This window comes from Leguminivora glycinivorella, chromosome 2 (genome assembly GCF_023078275.1).
Source record: "Leguminivora glycinivorella isolate SPB_JAAS2020 chromosome 2, LegGlyc_1.1, whole genome shotgun sequence".
NCBI lineage: Eukaryota > Metazoa > Arthropoda > Insecta > Lepidoptera > Tortricidae > Leguminivora > Leguminivora glycinivorella.
In genome coordinates, this window is record NC_062972.1 from 23,274,761 (window position 1) to 23,294,818 (window position 20,058).

At 35.2% G+C, this 20,058-nt stretch overlaps 1 protein-coding gene across 1 annotated transcript in view; it reads left to right on the forward strand.

Annotated features, from left to right (window-relative positions):
* LOC125242267 overlaps positions 1-20,058 on the forward strand; it is a 64,157-nt gene that overhangs the window by 30,188 nt on the left and 13,911 nt on the right. The window contains exon 2 of the mRNA XM_048151016.1: positions 153-307. Coding sequence (XP_048006973.1) covers positions 156-307 — 152 coding nt within the window. The 5' untranslated portion in view covers positions 153-155. The remainder of the gene's footprint in view (positions 1-152; positions 308-20,058) is intronic.

Here is a 20,058-nt window from a genome sequence, read left to right on the forward strand (position 1 = left end):
TTTATTTTCAGAGACTTCTATTTATTTCTCATCCGTCTTTGCTCATATGTCATCGGCCTATCTCTCTCTATAAACTATCTCTAGGCAACCTTATTTTCTGACAGACTTTTTGGCCCTCCCGGCCTCTGTAATAATGCACTATTATTTTTAAGATCATGCTGAACAAGAACTTCGCTATCGCCGTGGCCGTGGTGCTGGCGTGCGTGTGCCTCGCCGAGGCGCGCGAAGAGAACCCGCACGACATGGCCGACGCGTTGCGCATGCTGCAAGAACTTGACCGCTACTACACCCAGGCTGCCAGACCCAGGTATGTTAGATAGGACTACTATTGGCACGATTGGAACGAACTTTGTGACGGGTTCTTGTCTATACATTTTTTGGAATTTGATTTAAGAAAAATGATCAAAAGAAAGAAAAGAACCCGTCAGTCTAGAAATAATCTTCGGCGTAAGTACGATCCACAATTCTCAGTGATATTCCTTCTGTAAATATTTACTTAAATAAACTTAAATAATGTGTCTTTTAAACAAAGTGTTTTCAATAAAGCGGATCCATCATAGTATCATAGTATTCATGTAAATATCTATGTGTGTATGGCTCTCTTGACAGTCTTGACCATAGACATAGAAAATACAGCGTGTAAACGTAATACGGGCGATAAATAAACCAGTCATTTAATTCATCAGTGTTATCAACTTATCATTAATTGAGAGGTGTTTTTGAGTTACTCTTAATGTTCACCCCATAATGAATTTTTGAAAAAAAATCCAGCAGAAATGTACTGCAAACTTGGTTGCGATGGCAGTCAATGACAGCTGTAAACGAGCATTTAACGCGTGTGTTTGCGTTATATTGCGGGCCGAATTATATTGTATGGATAATATTTTTATTTCAATTTTAAGTAAAAGTTATCTAATTACATTTCTCAAGTCCTATACTCACCACCGTTAAGAGATTCGCCCGTATTAGGTATACACCCTGTATAGTAGGATCTAAATAACTTTATGTCATCCTGTACACTCCTGTGAAGCATATACTGAAACAGACACATAGGTACACCTATGTATCGAGTAGACACTCGATCTTCAATCAGTACCGTGTAACCACTTTTTCTCTTCGAAAACTATATATTTTTATGAATTTTTTTATCATTGTTTGTTGAACTTCCTCAAATCAAATCTGTCAAATAATTGTCAAGTAAACGTTTAGGGGCGCTGTGCTGTTCGTTTTCTTCCATACAAATAAGCCATTTTCCTTAACGACTGTCACTTTCAAGCTCCGAGCTATCAAGTAATGTAACGTCACAAACTCATGTTAGAAGGTTAGATGTCATGCGTACAATAAGTTAAATTCTTTCCATTTGTGCCAGCTTTAATGTATACTCGAATCACTAATTCATAATCGTGCTTCCATAAAATTGTTTGTCCCTTTCCGACGTATTGGTGTGATAGAAAAGAACAAACGAACTTTATCGGCTTGAGAACTTTAAAGTACGTTTATGAATAAGGGGGTTATAATATGTTGGCAAATACGTGAATCCGTAGGCAAGATAATCTGTAAAGTCTGATGAGATTTTTTTTATATATTTCTGGTATTAATTCAAGAAGAAAGAACTTTATTGCTTTTTTCTACTCCAGCACTTAAATCTGTCAATTAGATTATTGTCAGCGGTATCCAAATTAAGTTCATTTGAGTAACGATGAGAAAGTCTATTTGTCATAGCATAGGATTACTGAGCAGTAATCATATGAATATAGGAGTTCTGTTAATTTTTTTTAAAAGTTCCATTTATCAGGTTGTTTTCATTTACAGTAATAAGTAACTTTTAATAAATAATATAATATTTAGGTTCATAATTTAAATCAAGATGAAAAAATAAACTTAAATGACATACTTATTAGATATTGCAAAACAAAGGTAAAAATCATAAGTTTATCCAATAATTTTACATTCGACATTTAAATATTCTTGAACGCAACCACATTTTTCGTAATTGAAAACCGGCTTATTTTCTATTTCTCTTGTCTATGGTATGTTTGACATTTGTAAACTTCTCACGAAACTATTTGAACTATTTCGGTAGTGGTAGTTTGTTTTAATTCGACGTTATTGTGCAAAAACATAAGTTTATGAGTGATTCTGGTGAAAAATGCACTTCCGAAGAAATCAAGGCTATGGGCGCTCAAAGTGACCGAAAAGTCAGATAAAGCGTACCAAAAATGTTATATTGTTTTGACATGGAAATTGCAAAAAAATGTTTCAACTTTCTCTGAAACGGCGTTGTTGGCAATTTTGAAGAATTGTGCAACAAGTTCTCGCCATCAACATTGTGGACAGAATACTTTGCTACGACGATCCACACAAATATTCCCATTTATTATGAAGTAAGTCTTTTATTATTCTCGAATAGGTATGTATGTGGCTGTCGTATTCAAGAACATTATGAAGGCTATAAAAGTCTCGTAACTTTCGGCATTTCGCTTTTTTTATAGCCTTCATAACGCTACCGTTATATAATATACTATTAAAGCATAAGGGCCATTTTTAGTGTGGAGTGTCACGGGGCCGACAATTGTACATATATTATAGTAATTTTCTTTAACGGGCGTCAGAATTATTTAGTTTTAGGTAGAAAATCATTGGAAACGTTTACAACATTATCATACAACCATTTTTAAGTCATGTGATTCATGTCATAGTTATTTGTTATACAAGGGGTCAAAGTTGTATTTTAACGCCGAGTGTGGAAGTAAAATACATTTTCTCAAACATGGTATGAAATATTGATGTTATGTGCCTTATAATTGGCAGAGAAGTATGACGTTGCAGGTGCGGCTAGGACGATTGATAGATAATGGAATTTCATACAAACCTTGCAGGCCAAGGCCGGCAAAGTCTTCTTTTTTAATTTCCAAACACAGATAATTGTGACATAACATCCAGGTATTTAGCCAATTAAAAAAAAACTATAAGGGGCTTTATAGACGTGCCGACTGCAACTGGTACGGGCCCTAGACAATATTTGATTTTGGGTGCGTTTTTAATACAAAAAAATTTTTTCGTTTTTTTTTAATTTTTTTTTAATTTTTTGTTTTTTTACAGCCATCCAAAGTTACTATTTTCAGTAGACTTTATTTATTTCATACCATGTTTGAGAAAAGCACTATACATACCTCGGCGGGAAATGGGGTTGCCGGCCGAAGACATATAGACGGCCGAGCAAAGCGAGGCCGGATAAGTCTGAGGCACATTTGTCCCGGCCTCTGTAGTAATGTACTATTGCACCCGAGTGTAACACAAAACTTTTCCCCTCATTATAGCGAGGAAACTACAACGCAAAAAATGCGTTTATCACTGCTTCCAGTAGTTCCACAGGTAGTAAATCATCTTTATTACTAGATTCACCTACTTTTATCAATTTTAAAGCAGTTAATTTGACTTTATTCAAAGTCAACTTACTTTACCCACTAGTGGATAAAATGCGTTTTTACCCGTTGGTATTAAAGGACAAAACACGTGTTTCCGAGCTAGTGAGGGGAAATAGTTATTTGTTTTACAAGGGGGCAAAGTTGTTGTTTAACCGCACGTGCCAATATTGATACCCGAGCAAGCGAAAGATTCCAATATTGAACCGCGAGCGTAGCGAGTGGTTCAAAAAGTGGAATCTTGAGCGTTGCGAGGGTTTCAAGGCACAAAGGTTAAACAAACTTTGCCACCGAGTGAAACACAAAATTTTTCACCACACCAACACGAATAAAAACATCAAACTAAATCAAATCTATCAATCTAATCAATATTTATGATTCAAAATCATCATTTACACGTAAATTATACCAGCTAGCTCAAGCCATCAAGTTAAAATTTGTATGAAATTACTTTGCACTCTTGTGGATAAAATGCAATTTTGCTATCTGTTTTCGAATAGCAAAGTAAGCCTTTACCAGTTGGTGTGGTGAAAAATATATTATGAGTCTCATAGCCTTTCTGTACTGACAATAATGACACGCAATACCAAACAAGCACCTTCCATTTCCTTGTTGTCTGGATATAACTCTACACAAGCAGTTGGAAATAACTGTCTCAGTTAATTCGTGCATATTTACATATAATGTTTAATTACACGACACGATCGATAATTTACCCATTAACGGATTTAATCCATACTAATATTATAAATGGGAAAGTGTGTGTGTCTGTTTGTTTGTCCGTCTTTCACGGGAAAACGGAGCGACGAATTGACGTGATTTTTTAAGTGGAGATAGTTGAAGGGATGGAGAGTGACATAGGCTACTTTTTGTCTCTTTTTAACCCCCCAGTTCCCTAAAATGGGGGGTGAACGTTTGTATGGAGCATTTCGCAGTTTTCGAACTTAACGCGAGCGGAACCGCGGGCGAAAGCTAGTATTTATATAAAGATTAATAAACAGACTGAACTTATTAGTTCATATCCTTGCTATTCGTGCGTCCGGTTATTTTCATTCGCTAGCCCAATATTTAGTACAACGCCCGAAAGCCCAATTCATAAACATTATTAATTAGATTCAATCAGCTATAGAAATGTCTTTCCGCCTTGGATGGAGCTGCTTCTGCGTGTGTCTCATCTCACGGTATGGACAGCATTCGCTCGGTTAAATGTGATTAAAGTGTCTAAAGGGCCTCTACGTATCGGCTTACAATCGAGCCAAAGTACCGAAACATTATTGTTCTGCGATGGGTAAAACGTATGAAATAGATCATTTAGAGAAAAATAAATCATTAACGTGTAGATGGAAGTTGTACGATTTTTCTTTTGTTGGCGGCATGGAATGTACTTACCTATGTCGATTGTAGGTGCTAAGTACCAACTAGAAAGTTTTGCTGCAGCTGCTCTGTGTCGTTCTGTGTGTGTGCAATGCAATGCTCCCGAGCATTGCAATGCACTTCAATGGCGGTCGGAGGCAATCTAAAATATGTCACTCTTGTTCATTAAGGCGTGTCGCACGGCAAAGAGGAAGGCAAAGCCGGTTGTCCATCAGGACCAAATTACAGTGCCGAGTACATCAGTCAGCGGGAAATGTGCGCAGCTTAGCTTTGAACTACAATAAGGGCCCATTAACACGGTGCGAGAACTCGTATACGAGTTTCAGAACATTACAGTGTTTGACTGACATGTATCTAACCTCAACAGTCCGCATTGTCACTAAAATCTTAAGCGGGTTCGCGCGACGTGTGGTAGGAGTAGGCTCTAAGAGTGATGCGTTAAGTAAATAGTTTGATACTTGGACGAATCGTCGGCTACTATAAGTTTTTGACGTTAAGCGTAAACCACAAAATTAAAATTTTGAAAAAAACCCCGACCGCGACATAGTAAACCGATTTTCATGAAACATGGCTAAGAACACTCCCGACGACTAACTCAGCTTTCAGACAAAAAAACACGAAATCTATATTTATTTATTTATTTATTGATTCAAAAAATTTACACAGCATTACAGCGGACTAATACACTGTGAAATTGATAACAGACAGTATTTATACAACTAGGTACATAATACAATCTAAAAAGGTAAAAAAAAAAGAAAAACACAGATAAACTAATACAAGACAGAAGATTCACGTTTATCCATCATCTCACAAAACCTCATACATTCTTTACACAGATCCAACCAACCACTTGCAAATACATCACATTCCGGTGCTGATGCGAGTAGCGCATTAATATACCGTAGAGCGCGGACAAGTGGTATATATATCGATTCATCCGTTCGGGAGCTACGATGCCACAGACAGACACACACACACAGACAGACAGACAGACAGACAGACACGTCAAACTTATAACACCCCGTCGTTTTTGCGTCGGGGGTTAAAAATGACATGGTAAAAGTGAAGAGCGCCTAAAACAGTTACAGACGTAGTGCGAAAAGATTTTCCTTCGTATTCTTACGGAAACATACGAACGTGTCGTGCTATTTCAGTCAGTCTCAGTACAAGACGTACTGACACTGTCTGAACTAGCATGACAAATACGAAAGTTTCCGGCAAAATACGAAGGAATGGCTTTTCGCACTACATCTGTACCTACTAGAACCACATTTTTCATCACGTTTACGTTAATCGAGTAATGTAGTCTAAAATGTCAAAATCTCACAGTAGATAAATACAGGAACTGGCTAATAATTTAGTTTTGCATTAACGTCTAAATTATCTATAATATATTTTAATGACTGATTCGGTTAGTTTTGATATTCTGCTACCCAATTCGTCATAATAATATTACAATATCGGAAAATAACAGACGAGTACCTAAGTATAATAATGATTTATTACAAGTCAACGTTTAGAATAAAATATCAAGAAAGTAAATGGAAAAACGTAGCTGAAGAAAGCCGTTTGAGGTTTTTAAAGGAAATATCAATATAATTGTGTACACGTTCCCTCTCAATTTGGCGGTATTTAACATGATTTCACGCCACACGATTTCGTGAAAGCATATGTATAATATACACAATAAACAACTTATTTACACGTTGAGTTTGCAATAAACGATGCTTTATAAAATAAATAATGAAATAAATTTCATTTTCCACGAATTCTTTGAAGGCACGCTGTAATACATTATAAAGGTGTATATTTGCTAGGCGTACGACTGGTGCTGCCCACATCTTGTACGCTTTTCCGTGTTATTGACCGCATGAAAGCGTGGGTCTACGGTTTAACTCCATTTGTCTTTTTATATCCAGAATCCGGATGTTCTCCTCTACAGGTCGCAATTCTCTACCGATTCTCATGAAATTTTGTGACCAGATTATTTAATCAATTGATTCAATGATATTTTTGACCAAGATTCTACGTATTTTATTGTCAATCCAGTTTTGGAAATTTACAAAAATATGGCAATTGCTACAAAGGAAAGGCTAGGTGCCAATGCGTGTATGGTGCATAAGACCATCGTGACTTCATATTAAATAAATAACTAAGCATTTTCCACTTTTAAGTTTTCTGAGTTTGTCGCAAAGGTCTACAGCTCACAGAGCCACTCAGCGCCTCTTGCACTAACGAAAATGGAGGGTTAATCCGAGGGCTAACCCACCATTCTATATGGAATTTGACAGATGACAGCCCACTAACCCTGAGTTAAGCGGTTGGTGCAAGTGGGCCTTGTGGAGTCAAATTAGGTCCAACTGCTACTGATAGCGTTAATGTTTGTGATTCTAAAAATTACGTGCATTTGTAACAATTAGGGCCCATTTACACGGTGCGAGAACTCGCATGCAGATTACATTACATTGCGGTATTTGATTGTTAAAACTAATTCTAAAGATTAGATAATGTAGGTACCTAACTAAAATGTACTTACACGAAACTTCTTTACGCTCGTGCCCAATATGACGACCGGTTTTGCCTAGCAGTTAGTGACTCCGCCCGTGAAACTGATCATAGTCCGTTTGATGAGCACAATATTTATATGTATTTGTTCCTGACTCATTTGTTTAGGACTGGGAATTATGTATTTAAGTATTTCTATATTTAATATAATGTATTTACATCCTAGTCTATCCCACAGTCCCACAACACAAGCCGTCTTGAACTTACTGTGGGATTTAGTCAAACTATCTATATGAGATTCTCCCTATAATATTTATATACTTATTGTTCCTGACTACTCACATCATAATATACATACCTATATCGTTACAGAGGATTTTGAGGAGATTTGGTCGGCGGAATGGGAGCTTATCAAAGATAAATCCGAAGAGGCGCCATGATAGTCTGAATGTTGTCTAACGAGGAAAAATTATAGTGAGATGAATACACATATTGATAATGAACATATAACTGCCTTATTTTCAACACTAGTTGGACCAAAACTAATAATTATTACTCTTAATATACCTTCATGTAATAATTATGACCTTAAAAAACTTGGTCCAGTTCAATGTGTCAATGTCGATGTCAATGTTATAATTTATCATTAATATACATAGATATTTTTCTAGCACGAACGTCAAAGTGTAAGTGCTTGACAGATTAAAAACATCGATAATCCTTTTATCGATAAATAGCCTTACATAAGGTTATTAATTACCCCTAATAATAATCTCTAAAATCTTGAATAATCATGTAAGAAATTATGAAATTATGTGTGTATGGTTCGTTTTATTATTATTGTCCATTTATTTTAAAACATCTGACATTTGTATAAAACATTATTGTTATACACATAAATTCAAGCCTATATTCCCTAAACTGGGTAGACAGAGCACATGAAACTACTCAAGATTCAGTGCCACGTCAATAATTAATGACATAATTTTAATAATTAATGACATATTATAATGTAAGTTATCGATGAACTAAATATCGGAAGGAAGTCACTAGTGTCACTTCGTTCGTGTTAGAAAAATATCTAGGTATAATCATGAAATTATCATTAATAAATAACCCGTGATGGTTGATTTTCCTTATGAAATGTCTCCTACTTTTAAAATATTTTTATAAATTTTTTATCGTGGCGGATAATGAAATGTTAATTTGGACGTGTCAAAATTTAGCCATTTACCCGTTCGTGCGCAAACCAAATACTATGAAATACTATAATTCGTTGTCTCAACTGCGCAAACCAAATAATATTTGCATGTCTCTATGACCAAACATGTAGAACTGTTATACCTAGTATTAAGACCTTATTGTAAATACCATATTTCAGCAAATAAATTTCTGAATCTGAATCTGAATCTGAAACCACACTTGAAAATATTTAGATCAGAACGAATAGTGTGTAAACAGTAAAACCGTCTTAAGACCATACATTTCACTTCCACTATCAAAAATCTTAGTTGAAACCAAAGAGGATCGAGTATTATAGAGGTTACTGTCGAAGTAAAATGTGTAATCACAGTGCATAGACTGCCATCGACACAGGCTTTAAACTTTTGAACCTCAGTTTTGACAATTTGGCCCATATTCTTAGCTCAGTATGTGTTAAAATGTCAAATATTAATATTAGCGCCATCTAGCTGAGCGTACCCCAAAGGTGTAACCACATCTAGGCCACCGTACCTTTTTCTTAGACTTAATCTGTCTATACGGAGTTATATGTACATATGTAATGTATATATATATATATATTATGTCTTTGATTGAAAGAAATGTTACAAATACAGTGCGCCCACCATAGTGTCCAACAAATGTCTCAAAGAAAGGAGGAACTACTGTGATAACTTTTTAATATTCTAAACTAAACCACTTCAACCCTCTTTCAAGTTTTAAACAATGCAAGATCTTTCTGCAGAAAACTTATCAACGTTTGAAACTTTATCATGCTTCTGAAATTTATTTTTTCTGTAAGATTTAATTAAGGTTTACTTGGCTAATTCCGAAATTCGGAATATTCCGAAAATTACTAATATCTACTAATCGCGGCTATATTAATTGCTCTGCCAATACATCCTATGACGTTCATGTATCTCCCTCCCCGCGTAAGTTGGCTCGAGACGCTAGCGGCGAAACTACGCGTGTGGCGCATCAGATTAGTGAGCGAGTGAAAAATTCCCGCTTTTTTGACATTCGGAATTAGACGACCATCGCTAACAGTTAGTTTACAACTTTTTTAACCGTCGCCTCATATCTCAAGAAGGACGGTTATCAAGTCGTCTGTATGTTTTTTATTTTTTTATTTTTTTATTTTTTATGTTTGTTCCTCGATATCTCCGTCGTTACTGGACCGATTTTGAAAAATTTTTTTTTGATTGAATGTATATGCATACAGATTGGTCCCATTTTTCTCAGAACCCAGTTCTGATGATGGAATCCTGGAGAAATCGAGGGAACTCCTCAAATCTGAAAGGCATACATATGGTGATTTTTGTGTTTTTAAAGGAACAGCATGCATTTAGGTACGGAACAGTGACATTTGGTGCAGTGGAACTGCTGATGATGGCCAGAACGGAACTCTTCAAATCTGAACGGCACGCTTATAGTGACTTTGGTATTTTTATACGAACAGCATGCACTTTCGTCCAGAACAGTGACATTTGGTGCAGTGGAATTTCTGATGATGGTCAGAACCGAACTCCTCAAATCTGAACGGCACGCTTATAGTGACTTTGGTATTTTTATAAGAACAGCATGCACTTTCGTCCAGAACAGTGACATTTGGTGCAGTGGAACTGCTGATGATGGCCAGAACCAAACTCCTCAAATCTGAACGGCACGCTTATAGTGACTTTGCCATTTTTATAAGAACAGCATGCACTTTCGTCCAGAACAGTGACATTTGGTGCAGTGGAATTTCTGATGATGGTCAGAACCGAACTCCTCAAATCTGAACGGCACGCTTATAGTGACTTTGCCATTTTTATAAGAACAGCATGCACTTTCGTCCAGAACAGTGACATTTGGTGCAGTGGAATTTCTGATGATGGTCAGAACCGAACTCCTCAAATCTGAACGGCACGCTTATAGTGACTTTGGTATTTTTATAATAACAGCATGCACTTTCATCCAGAACAGTGACATTTGGTGCAGTGGAACTGCTGATGATGGCCAGAACCAAACTCCTCAAACCTGAACGTCACACTCATAGTGACTTTGGTATTTTTGTAAGAAAAGCATGCATTTAAGTTCAGAACAGTGACATTTATTTAGTTATGTTTGTTAAGCATAAGTTTTGAAGTCAAAGTTTGTCAAGCTTCGATTTCTTATAAAATAATCGGATTCATGAGGAATTGAGGAAACTCCTCAAACCTTAACGTTATACGTATATTCATTTGTGTTGCCATCTAATAATTAAAGCATTAAAAGCAGTTTTAAAAAATACTTACACATTTCTACATAATCCAACATTCGCAAGTAGCTTTCACCAGAACCCGAAAGGCGACGGTTTTTTTTTCTTAAAAATTATTTTCGGATTTTGGCGCTTAGTTCGCTATTCCATAACACCGTCCAACTCTGTAATTTGATGAGGAAATGAATTGACTGCTTTTGTGTTTGAGAGATCTTCGGTTTTTAGCTATTTTAAATCGGCTTAAACTATTCTAGCTTGAATTTTATTACATTTTCAGATTTACCCCAAGTGGGGAATTCCGTGTCACAAAGTGTTCCAGAATTACCCGACCTTGTTTTCTCAAAGTAACAGCCAGTGGTTCCCAAACAAACAAAATTAAGTTCTTTTGTTATTCGGATATAACGATTCTAAAATATGTAAATTTGCCTTCTAAGCCTTTAATATATGGATTTTTATTAAGTAGGTACATTATCATAAGTCGACCCCTAGGAAACTATTGATGGTGGATATAAATGAAATCGATTGGATAAAAAAATAAAGTTTTCATTTTCATACGTACTTATTATATAAGACTGTTTTCCTTGATTCCTGGCATTTCAAGCGGCAACGTTTTTTTTGTCCTCTTTGCAAGTGTCATTAAAGTTTGAGTACCACAGATTCCTGATCGGGTAAATCCGAAATAAAAGCTTGACAAACACACGTATAAGTACTCCTATACGCCTAATTGAGTAAAAAGAGCAGGGAGGGTAATTTCAATCTAAAAAGTAATATGTTTCTTATGCGACATACACGTAAAACTCGTTTTCAAGTGTATTCGGATTTACCCGAACCAATTCGGAATTGCACGTTTGCAACGAAAAAACAAACTAGATTTGAAATGCTTGTATTTTAAAAATTTTACATTATTTATGAAAAATTCTGTAATCGATTGTTAGGCTATTCCATCTAGTAAGTGTTTTATTCACTATTTCCGTCTAAAAACTTTGTTACATTGACTGGTTCATGGAAACACATACACCTTATCAACTAGTGCAAAAATCATTCGGAAATACCCTAGTGCACCTTATATCTGAAATACCAATAGATCCTAACTAGCCCAAACAATGTCAAAAGTTTTGTTCCTCGCATTTCCCTGTACACCTTTTTTGTTCTTGACGTATATTGTGAATTAATGATAATTAAATTAAATTTAATAGAAAGACGCTTTTTTCGGAATTGGCAATATAATATTTCTTTTTCACCGGTATATTTTTGATACCGTTGTATAAATAGCACCTAAAAAATCTATGTATATGTTTTGAACTTTTTAATACAAAGATTTATTCTGGAAGCGATGCTATGACGTCTTTTTACGGAATATCGAACAAAGAGAGCAACATCCAACAGTAAGTTGGATGACGTTGTTTTCTTTTTCACACAGGTTAATCGCTAATCTGGTCAAATTAGAGACACATAATATGTTTTAATTACAGAACTTATTTAAGCTTGAAATATGTACTTATATTTTTCCCCTAGTGTGAACTAGCTCGGAAACGCATGTGTTAAAAATCAGGCTACTATTTTCAAACTACTCGCTTCGCTCGTAGTTAAACTATAGTATTCTTTCGATTGCTAGTTTTTCAATTCCACACCCGGTGTTAAAATACAACTTTGCACCCTTGTATAACAAATAACTATTTAATGGGCTCATTAATGATTTACTAGTATATGATTTTCTTATTTTTATATTTTTTTTAATGAGTCGTAGTATTAAATTATTTTTTATTAAGCAGAAACGTCTGCTAACGATTCTAAACATTTCAAAAAAAAAATTTTTTTCCATTTTTTCTTTAATATAAAAATGTCGTAGTATTAAATTAGCATTCTTTGAAATTTATCGGTTTTTTTATAGGCCTATGGTAAAAATGTAACGATAATAAATAAAATACTTTAGGTGAGGCTTCGCAAGTAATTTGCCTTACAATAAAGCATTATACCCAAAAAAAGAATACAGGAATCTAAGAATATGGCATATATAGTTGCTATAGCTATACTTGCTGTCGCTATTTGCTGCTTTATAATTGTATCTTTATATAAAGCAAAAAGTCTTTTTCCGAAGCTTTACAATCCAATTGAAGTTGTTGTTAACAAATTGAAATTCCCGGCGCTTAGTAGAACTAATGGCAGAACGCAGTATTTCACAATGTTCTGTACGTGACAAATTCTTTAACGCCTCTTGTTCACAACTCTACAACTGAGTTCTATATTTCAGAAATAGCTATCAAGTTTTAAAAGTAATGAGCGAATCATAACCAATATTGTAATTTTTATTTAATTTATTATTTTAATCATTTATCAAAAATATAACGGCCTTCGTTATCTACTACTTGTATATCAAATTACCTATCTGTTTCTTTATTATAATAATTATGTCTTTCCATCATTTCTTTATTTGCTTTAATAATATGTTACAAGTATCATGCAAAATTATATACAGTAAACATCACGAAAATCATTGGGTATTCCGGACCTTTGGAAGTGTGCGGAGCCGAAGCCAACACGTAGGGGCCCTTTTGACACTTTAATGCAATGTAATCTCCTTTATAATTGCTAAAAGTAGCATTGAAACTGATAGTTTCATGTGGTTTGCCTACGCCGTTGGTAATACAGGCGTGAGGTTATGTTATGTATATGTTGTGACTACACAATTATTTTAGCCAGTGAATTGAATTCGCGTTATCGCAAGCAATCTGTGATAAGCAGCTAAATATTTTGAAATATTCGAGTAACATTTATTAAAATGAAATTTTTACTCGTACTCAAGAAAATACCTAAATAGATAGAATAGCGTAGAAATAATGAAATTTTCCTTGTAGCTTTGACTTTTGATAAATAACTCTTCTAAATGAGATGCCAGAAAACACGGCTTGCAAAGAAAATGCTGCAAATATTTGTTCGTAAAGGAAGACGGTGACTGGCACATTATTTATATGCTTTAGTTACTTAATGAATTCTTGGTATTTATCTCACGGATAGAAATGCCAAGCTTGGTTTAAGTAACGAGGTGTATCTCTAAAAGGTAAATCAAAAATTATTTACTTACTATAAGACAGCCAAGGTATCAAGGATCAACTACAATTACTACCTCACCTACTTGTAGTAGGTACTAATAGTATTTACCAAACTGTCTGAGCAATGTTTGCGTTCTCCCGCGAGTCCATACATCTAGCGCCAATTTCAAGACGTACAGATTCGCACTTGAGAACGTTGTGGTAAACTACAGAGTTTTAAACAATTTAAAAAAAAATGGAACATGACTCATTCGACTCCAATTTCAACTACACAATTAATAGGGTGCGTAGCCGAATGGCACAAACGCTCACGAAACGAAACGTTAGTAGATATCTATCTTTATTGCTCTTGCGTATTGGCGCGACAGAGCCAGACTACCTTTAGCGGTGTTTCGTTTTCGTTTCACGTCTAAGAAATGCCATTCAGCTACGGGGCCTGTACCACAGTTGTCAAAACTCAATGTGAAATCAGCGAACAAGTAATTAAAATACTTAAAATATCTTTATAATTTTGTAAAAACGACAAACGGATGATTGACAAGCAAATTAAAACTTGTCAAACAATTACCTGTTTGCAAATTAATTGAATTGACATAAACCAAGGTTTCAAACGTTTTGAATAAAATGTCACAATTGAGCTCGCAATTGAGTCATTTTTGGGGTTGGTCTGTGTTTTTAGATAAAATGATGGGCTCCCCTAAAAATGAGGTCGGGGGAGGGGAGGGAGAGTGCTAGTTTGACGTATTCTATGGTCTTCGTAACTTTCAATGTAAACATTTCGCATTAATAAGTACGAGGGTCATGCCAAAAGAAGTTAGATACTCCATGGTCATTTGATCGATACTGGCCAGTTATACACCATTTTAAAGGTAGGTTTTTTGCTTATAAATTTAAAAATGGAACACTTGGAAATTCTTAGGATTCTTTTTTTAATAATTTTTTTTCTAAATAATTTTGGCGGGAATTTTCTGCAACAATGGAGCTTACTCGACGTGATTTTCGTGTTATGATATATTATGACTTTAAAAAAGGTTTAAAACCTCATGAGTGTTTTGAACTTTTAGTTTCGACTTTTGGAGAGTTTGCGTGTTCACGTGCAACTGTTTTTAATTGGTTTTCTAAATTTAAAAGAGGATGGGAGAGCTTTGAAGATGAGGCGAAGACCAGATGGCCGCCAACCGCAGTCACTGAAGAAAATGTACAGGCTGTGGAAACAAATATTCGTGCGAACCGACGAATTACATATGTAGAGCTCGAGCGTGAACTGGACATTGGATCAGCAGCATTGCAAACTATAATTCATAGTAATCTGTCTCTTCATAAGCGTTGTTCAAGATGGGTGCCGCACAAGCTCACCGATTTGCAGAAAGGCCGTCGCGTGGATTGGTGCAAATTTATGATAGATAAATTCCACGCAGGCGAGAAAAAAAACGTATATGATATACTTACAGGTGACGAAACATGGCTATATAACTACGATCCCGAAACAAAGCGACAGTCCACAGTATGGTGTTTTGAAGATGAGCCGACGCCAACAAAATGTCGCCGAACCCGAAGCACACAAAAACAAATGGTTGCCTCATTTTTCTGCAAGACGGGACATATTGCTACAATAGTGCTAGAAGATCAAAAGACAGTTAATTCAGAATGGTATGTGACAGTTTGTGCCCCAAGAGTACTGTCAGCTTGGTGTGACAAGCGGCCGAAGTCAGGAACCCGGCACCTGCTCTGGCACCACGACAACGCTGCCCCGCACACTTCCGCTAGAACACTTGACTATTTCAGCTCAAAAAACGTGACTATTCTGCCCCACCCCCCACATTCCTCTGACCGAGCCCCCTGTGATTTTTACCTTTTTCCTAAAATTAAAGAAAAATTAATAGGAAAGCGATTTGAGAACAAAGAAGATGCCCTGGCTGCGTATAATTACGAAATTTCTGAGGTGTCTAAAGAAGAGTGGTCATCGGTATTTTCTAAGTGGTTTAGACGGATGGAAAAGTGTATACGTGTTCACGGTGAATACTTCGAAAAAATAGATAGCTGTAATAAAGAATAAAGTATGTAAATCTTGAGTATCTAATTTCTTTTGGCATGACCCTCGTAAGTTACGTACATGCTCGCGTTAATGTCAGTGTCAAACTGGTGGTAATAATACAATACGTGACTAGACAATATCATATTGGAGGAATACACCTGTCAAAAGCTAGGGATTCTCGTATTTACGGCATTTAGGTACATATGCGTCTAATTCTTGTAATCGTGTTTTTGAACTTACTAAGTTAGTCGTGCAGGCGGTTTAGCACAACTTGTGCTCTTCAGCACGTTCTTAACACTTTCGCTACCAAGAACCCGACTGTCGGGCACACCGCTCGTAGAAGCGTAGCCGATTACATGGGTTTCCCCGTATGTAGCGAAAATGTCGTAGCGCCGCGTAGAGCGCGGTTTAGAAAGTGTTAATTGCCTGCCTGTGCACAACTTCTAGCCCGCCTTAGTATGGATCGCACGAGAGCGGAAGTAGTGCTGTACCACCTGCCAGCCTAGCCGAAACGAAATGACAATCGTTGACGTTAGACGCTGATGGAAACGCAGTCTGGCTCTGTCGGGCCAATACGGAGCGGAGACATCAACTATACACTGATATTATCGTAAGCGTTTGTCTATTTGGCGACGTACTCTGGTCAGAATGATATATTTACTTAATTATTTTGCATATGCTTTATAGGGTATTTTTACTGTGACTAAAATGAAAACGCCTCTAGAATAATAAGTAGGTATTTGTAGTTTTAAGAAACAAAAATCAAACCGTGTTGTGTTGTACATATATATATATTAACCAGTGAAAAGATAACTCGCGCTCATAAATCGTTGAAATAAATTGAAATACGTAGACTAACTAACCTACGCTTCACCAAACAGCTCGCGAATGCATTCAGCCTAACAAATTGTGACTTGAAACACTAATCGTAGGTCTGATATCCACGCTTCCCTACACTCAGTAATGAGTTGTTCAAGTGTTGATCTAATTACGATATTGATTGGGTGATATGGCGTTAATGTTATCACGATAACTTAACGCTTAGGCTTGTATTTAAATTTTAAGATTAGATAGAAACGCTTTTAATGCTATTTGTCAGTTCAAGTGCTAATATTTAAATACAAGCATAAAATTTGCTACTAATTATGTTTAATAGTCAACAAGCGATACAGTCTTTTTCGATAAATGAGATATAAATAGATCACCTATTGTATAACAATAGACACGTTCACAAAAATAGGATAAGTACCGAGTTAAACTCGCACAAGTGCACACAGAGGTGTTTATTTGTAATAAGTGCATACTTGTATTTTTTTAACTTACCCACTCGCAAACTTTTTGAAAATGGTCGCAATATTGTGCCGAAGGACATAGTATCTCTATGGCAAACGTCTAGATCAGTGAGTGGATAAATCATATAGGAGTGACATAAATATTTTTAATTGACTTGCATTATATCACAAAAAAGGACCCAGCCCACGAGAGCACTGATTTTCATAAGGCTTTTATTATTTACTTTGAGAGGTTCGCTTTCTGACAATCAGCTTCACCGGAAGTAATTTAAGTTAATGGAAAACTCATCATTTGTCAATGCTTCTCTCTCATTATTGTCATAAGGTGTAGGTATCTACTTATTGAAATAAGTATTAATTACAATTTTATAGCAACAGATATATTTTACAAACTTCTATCATACGCAATATAGGTACGTATTGTACCAACCACTGCTTAAGACCACAGATAAAAAATATGCTCGACAACCTACATACAATGCATCTAGTGAAACAATTACAGTGTTCTTCTAATCACAGTGGACCAATGTTGTATAAGTATAATAGTGCGTTCAAAAAACCTGTTTCTATCCAAAGGTTATTCAGAAAAAGAGACAATAACAAGCTAATTTTACCAAATTTTAAGAATTACTTCGACCAGAGATATCGAAAATACATGGTACCTAGAATAATTAATGACTTACCTTCAGAGTTGAAGGGTGCAGTGCATGTCTGGCGAAGCGGTAATTTAAGAAGAAAGTGAGTAGTGTGTTATTGACAAAATTTAGGAACAATTAGAGTACCTATACAGTAAAAGAAATGTATGTTTTAAGAAATATGTAGGTATAGGGTTTTATAGTAACAGTACGGAGTAAACGACACGTCTGCGTCTATGTATGTATTTGGAGCCTCCTCTGCCAACAAACCATATTCTGGTTTGGCAGAAGTTGTGAGTTAGTGTTAAGTATTTTATTTTTTCATTTTTAATTAATTTTATTCATTCTTGAATGCAGGTCTTTTATTTCAGACGTTAAACTTTTGAAAACCTTTGTTGATGTTTTAGAGAATTTCCTGAGTATATTCTTCTATCAAACCGGCGAATAACTTTTTTTTTCTACTCCAGCACTCAAATCTGCCAATTAGATTATTGTCAGCGGTATCCAAATTAAGTTCATTTGAGTAACGATAAGAAAGTCTATTTGTCTATAGGTTCATATGATTACTGCTAGCAGTAGCAGTAATCATATGAATATAGGAGTTCTGTTAATTTTTTTTTAAATACAACTTCCAATTTATCAGGTATGTTTTCATTTGTAACTTTTAATAAATAATATGATGTCACGGTTCATAATTTAAATCAAGATGAAAAAATAGACTGAAATGCGTTTTACATATTAGATATTGCAAAACAAAGGTAAAAATCATAAGTTTATCAAATAATTTTACATTTGACATTTAAATATTCTTGAACGCAACCACATTTTTCGTAATTGTTTGACATTTGTAAACTTTTGACGAAACTTTTTGAATTAAGTAGGTATTTTAGTGTTGTGTAGTTTATTTTAATTCGACGTTATTGTGCAAAAACTTAAGTAATTATAAATGAGTCTGGTGAACTATGTACTTCCGAAGAATCAAGGCTATGGCGATCAAAGTGACTGACAATTCGTTACCTGAAAAGTCGGATGAAGCGCACCAAAAATGTTATGTTATGATTGTTTTGAAATGGAAATTGCAAAAAAATGTTTCAACTTTCTCTGAAACCGCGTTATTGGCATATTTTGAAGAATTGTGCAACAAGTTCTCGCCATCAGCATTGTGGACAAAATATAAGAGTTAAGATCCACACAAATATTCCTATTCATTATATGAAGTAGGTAAGCAACCCATTTTATTACTCTCGAATAGGTATTTATTTAGCTGTCGTAGAAAAAGTATAGTATACAATCGTAACATTATGAAGGCTATAAAAGTCTCGTACCTTACTTAGGCTACTCGGCAAGCCTCGTGACCTAACCGCGGTACTCAACTTTTATAGCCTTCATAACGTTACCGTTATATAATATACTATTAATAGACTATGCAATAATAATGTTCTAACTATTGCTTCAAAAATAAAGTCAATGGGTACTTATCAACTGCTAAATTGGAACTCTCCTTTAGTGTACTCACCAAAGAAATTGGATAATTGGGATTAATCCATGATCGAACCAAATATATGACAATCACAAAATTTGTGAGTACTTACCTCAAAATATTGGTTCCATCAATAACCAGTGAAGTGAGAGGTAATTTTGTTTATTAGATGATTTATTTTAACTTTCCCCTTGTGGTGCATTATTGAAAGTGGAATAAACGTAATTAAAATATTAGGTGCAAAAGTATAGGTGTAAATTGGGTGAAATATGAAATAGTATGTATGACATTTGCTAATGAAGTAAGATTCCTTTAGTAGATTATATCTATTTCCGTTTATTATCTAAACATGTGGGTAATATAAGAACCCTAATTAAATTCTTACATGAGAACAAAATGTTTAGTCGATAGCTTAGGTATTGCTCCCATATTTTATGTTTACGATTTTTTCTACTATTGAAATACCGCAAAAAAGAATCATTAAAATATTACAATTACCCACGTAAGAAACGTTTCTAAAAATATGCTTGAGTTACGTCGTGACGTTAAGTGGGCTTAATATTTTCTTTTCAATATTTGTAAAATTGTACCCGACATCTTTTTCCAACAGTTCTTAATAGCAAATTATTTTCCGTATGTACGTTTTTCCTTGAAATCAACATCGGAGAAAATTAAGCTTATAAGTTATAAGTACTCGAATTCCGTATGAATTTGGCATATTTCGAAAATAAAAAAATTGTCGAACGTCCTGATTCCCTGTAAATTTGTATCTGTGGAAATTATGGAACTGAAAGATAAT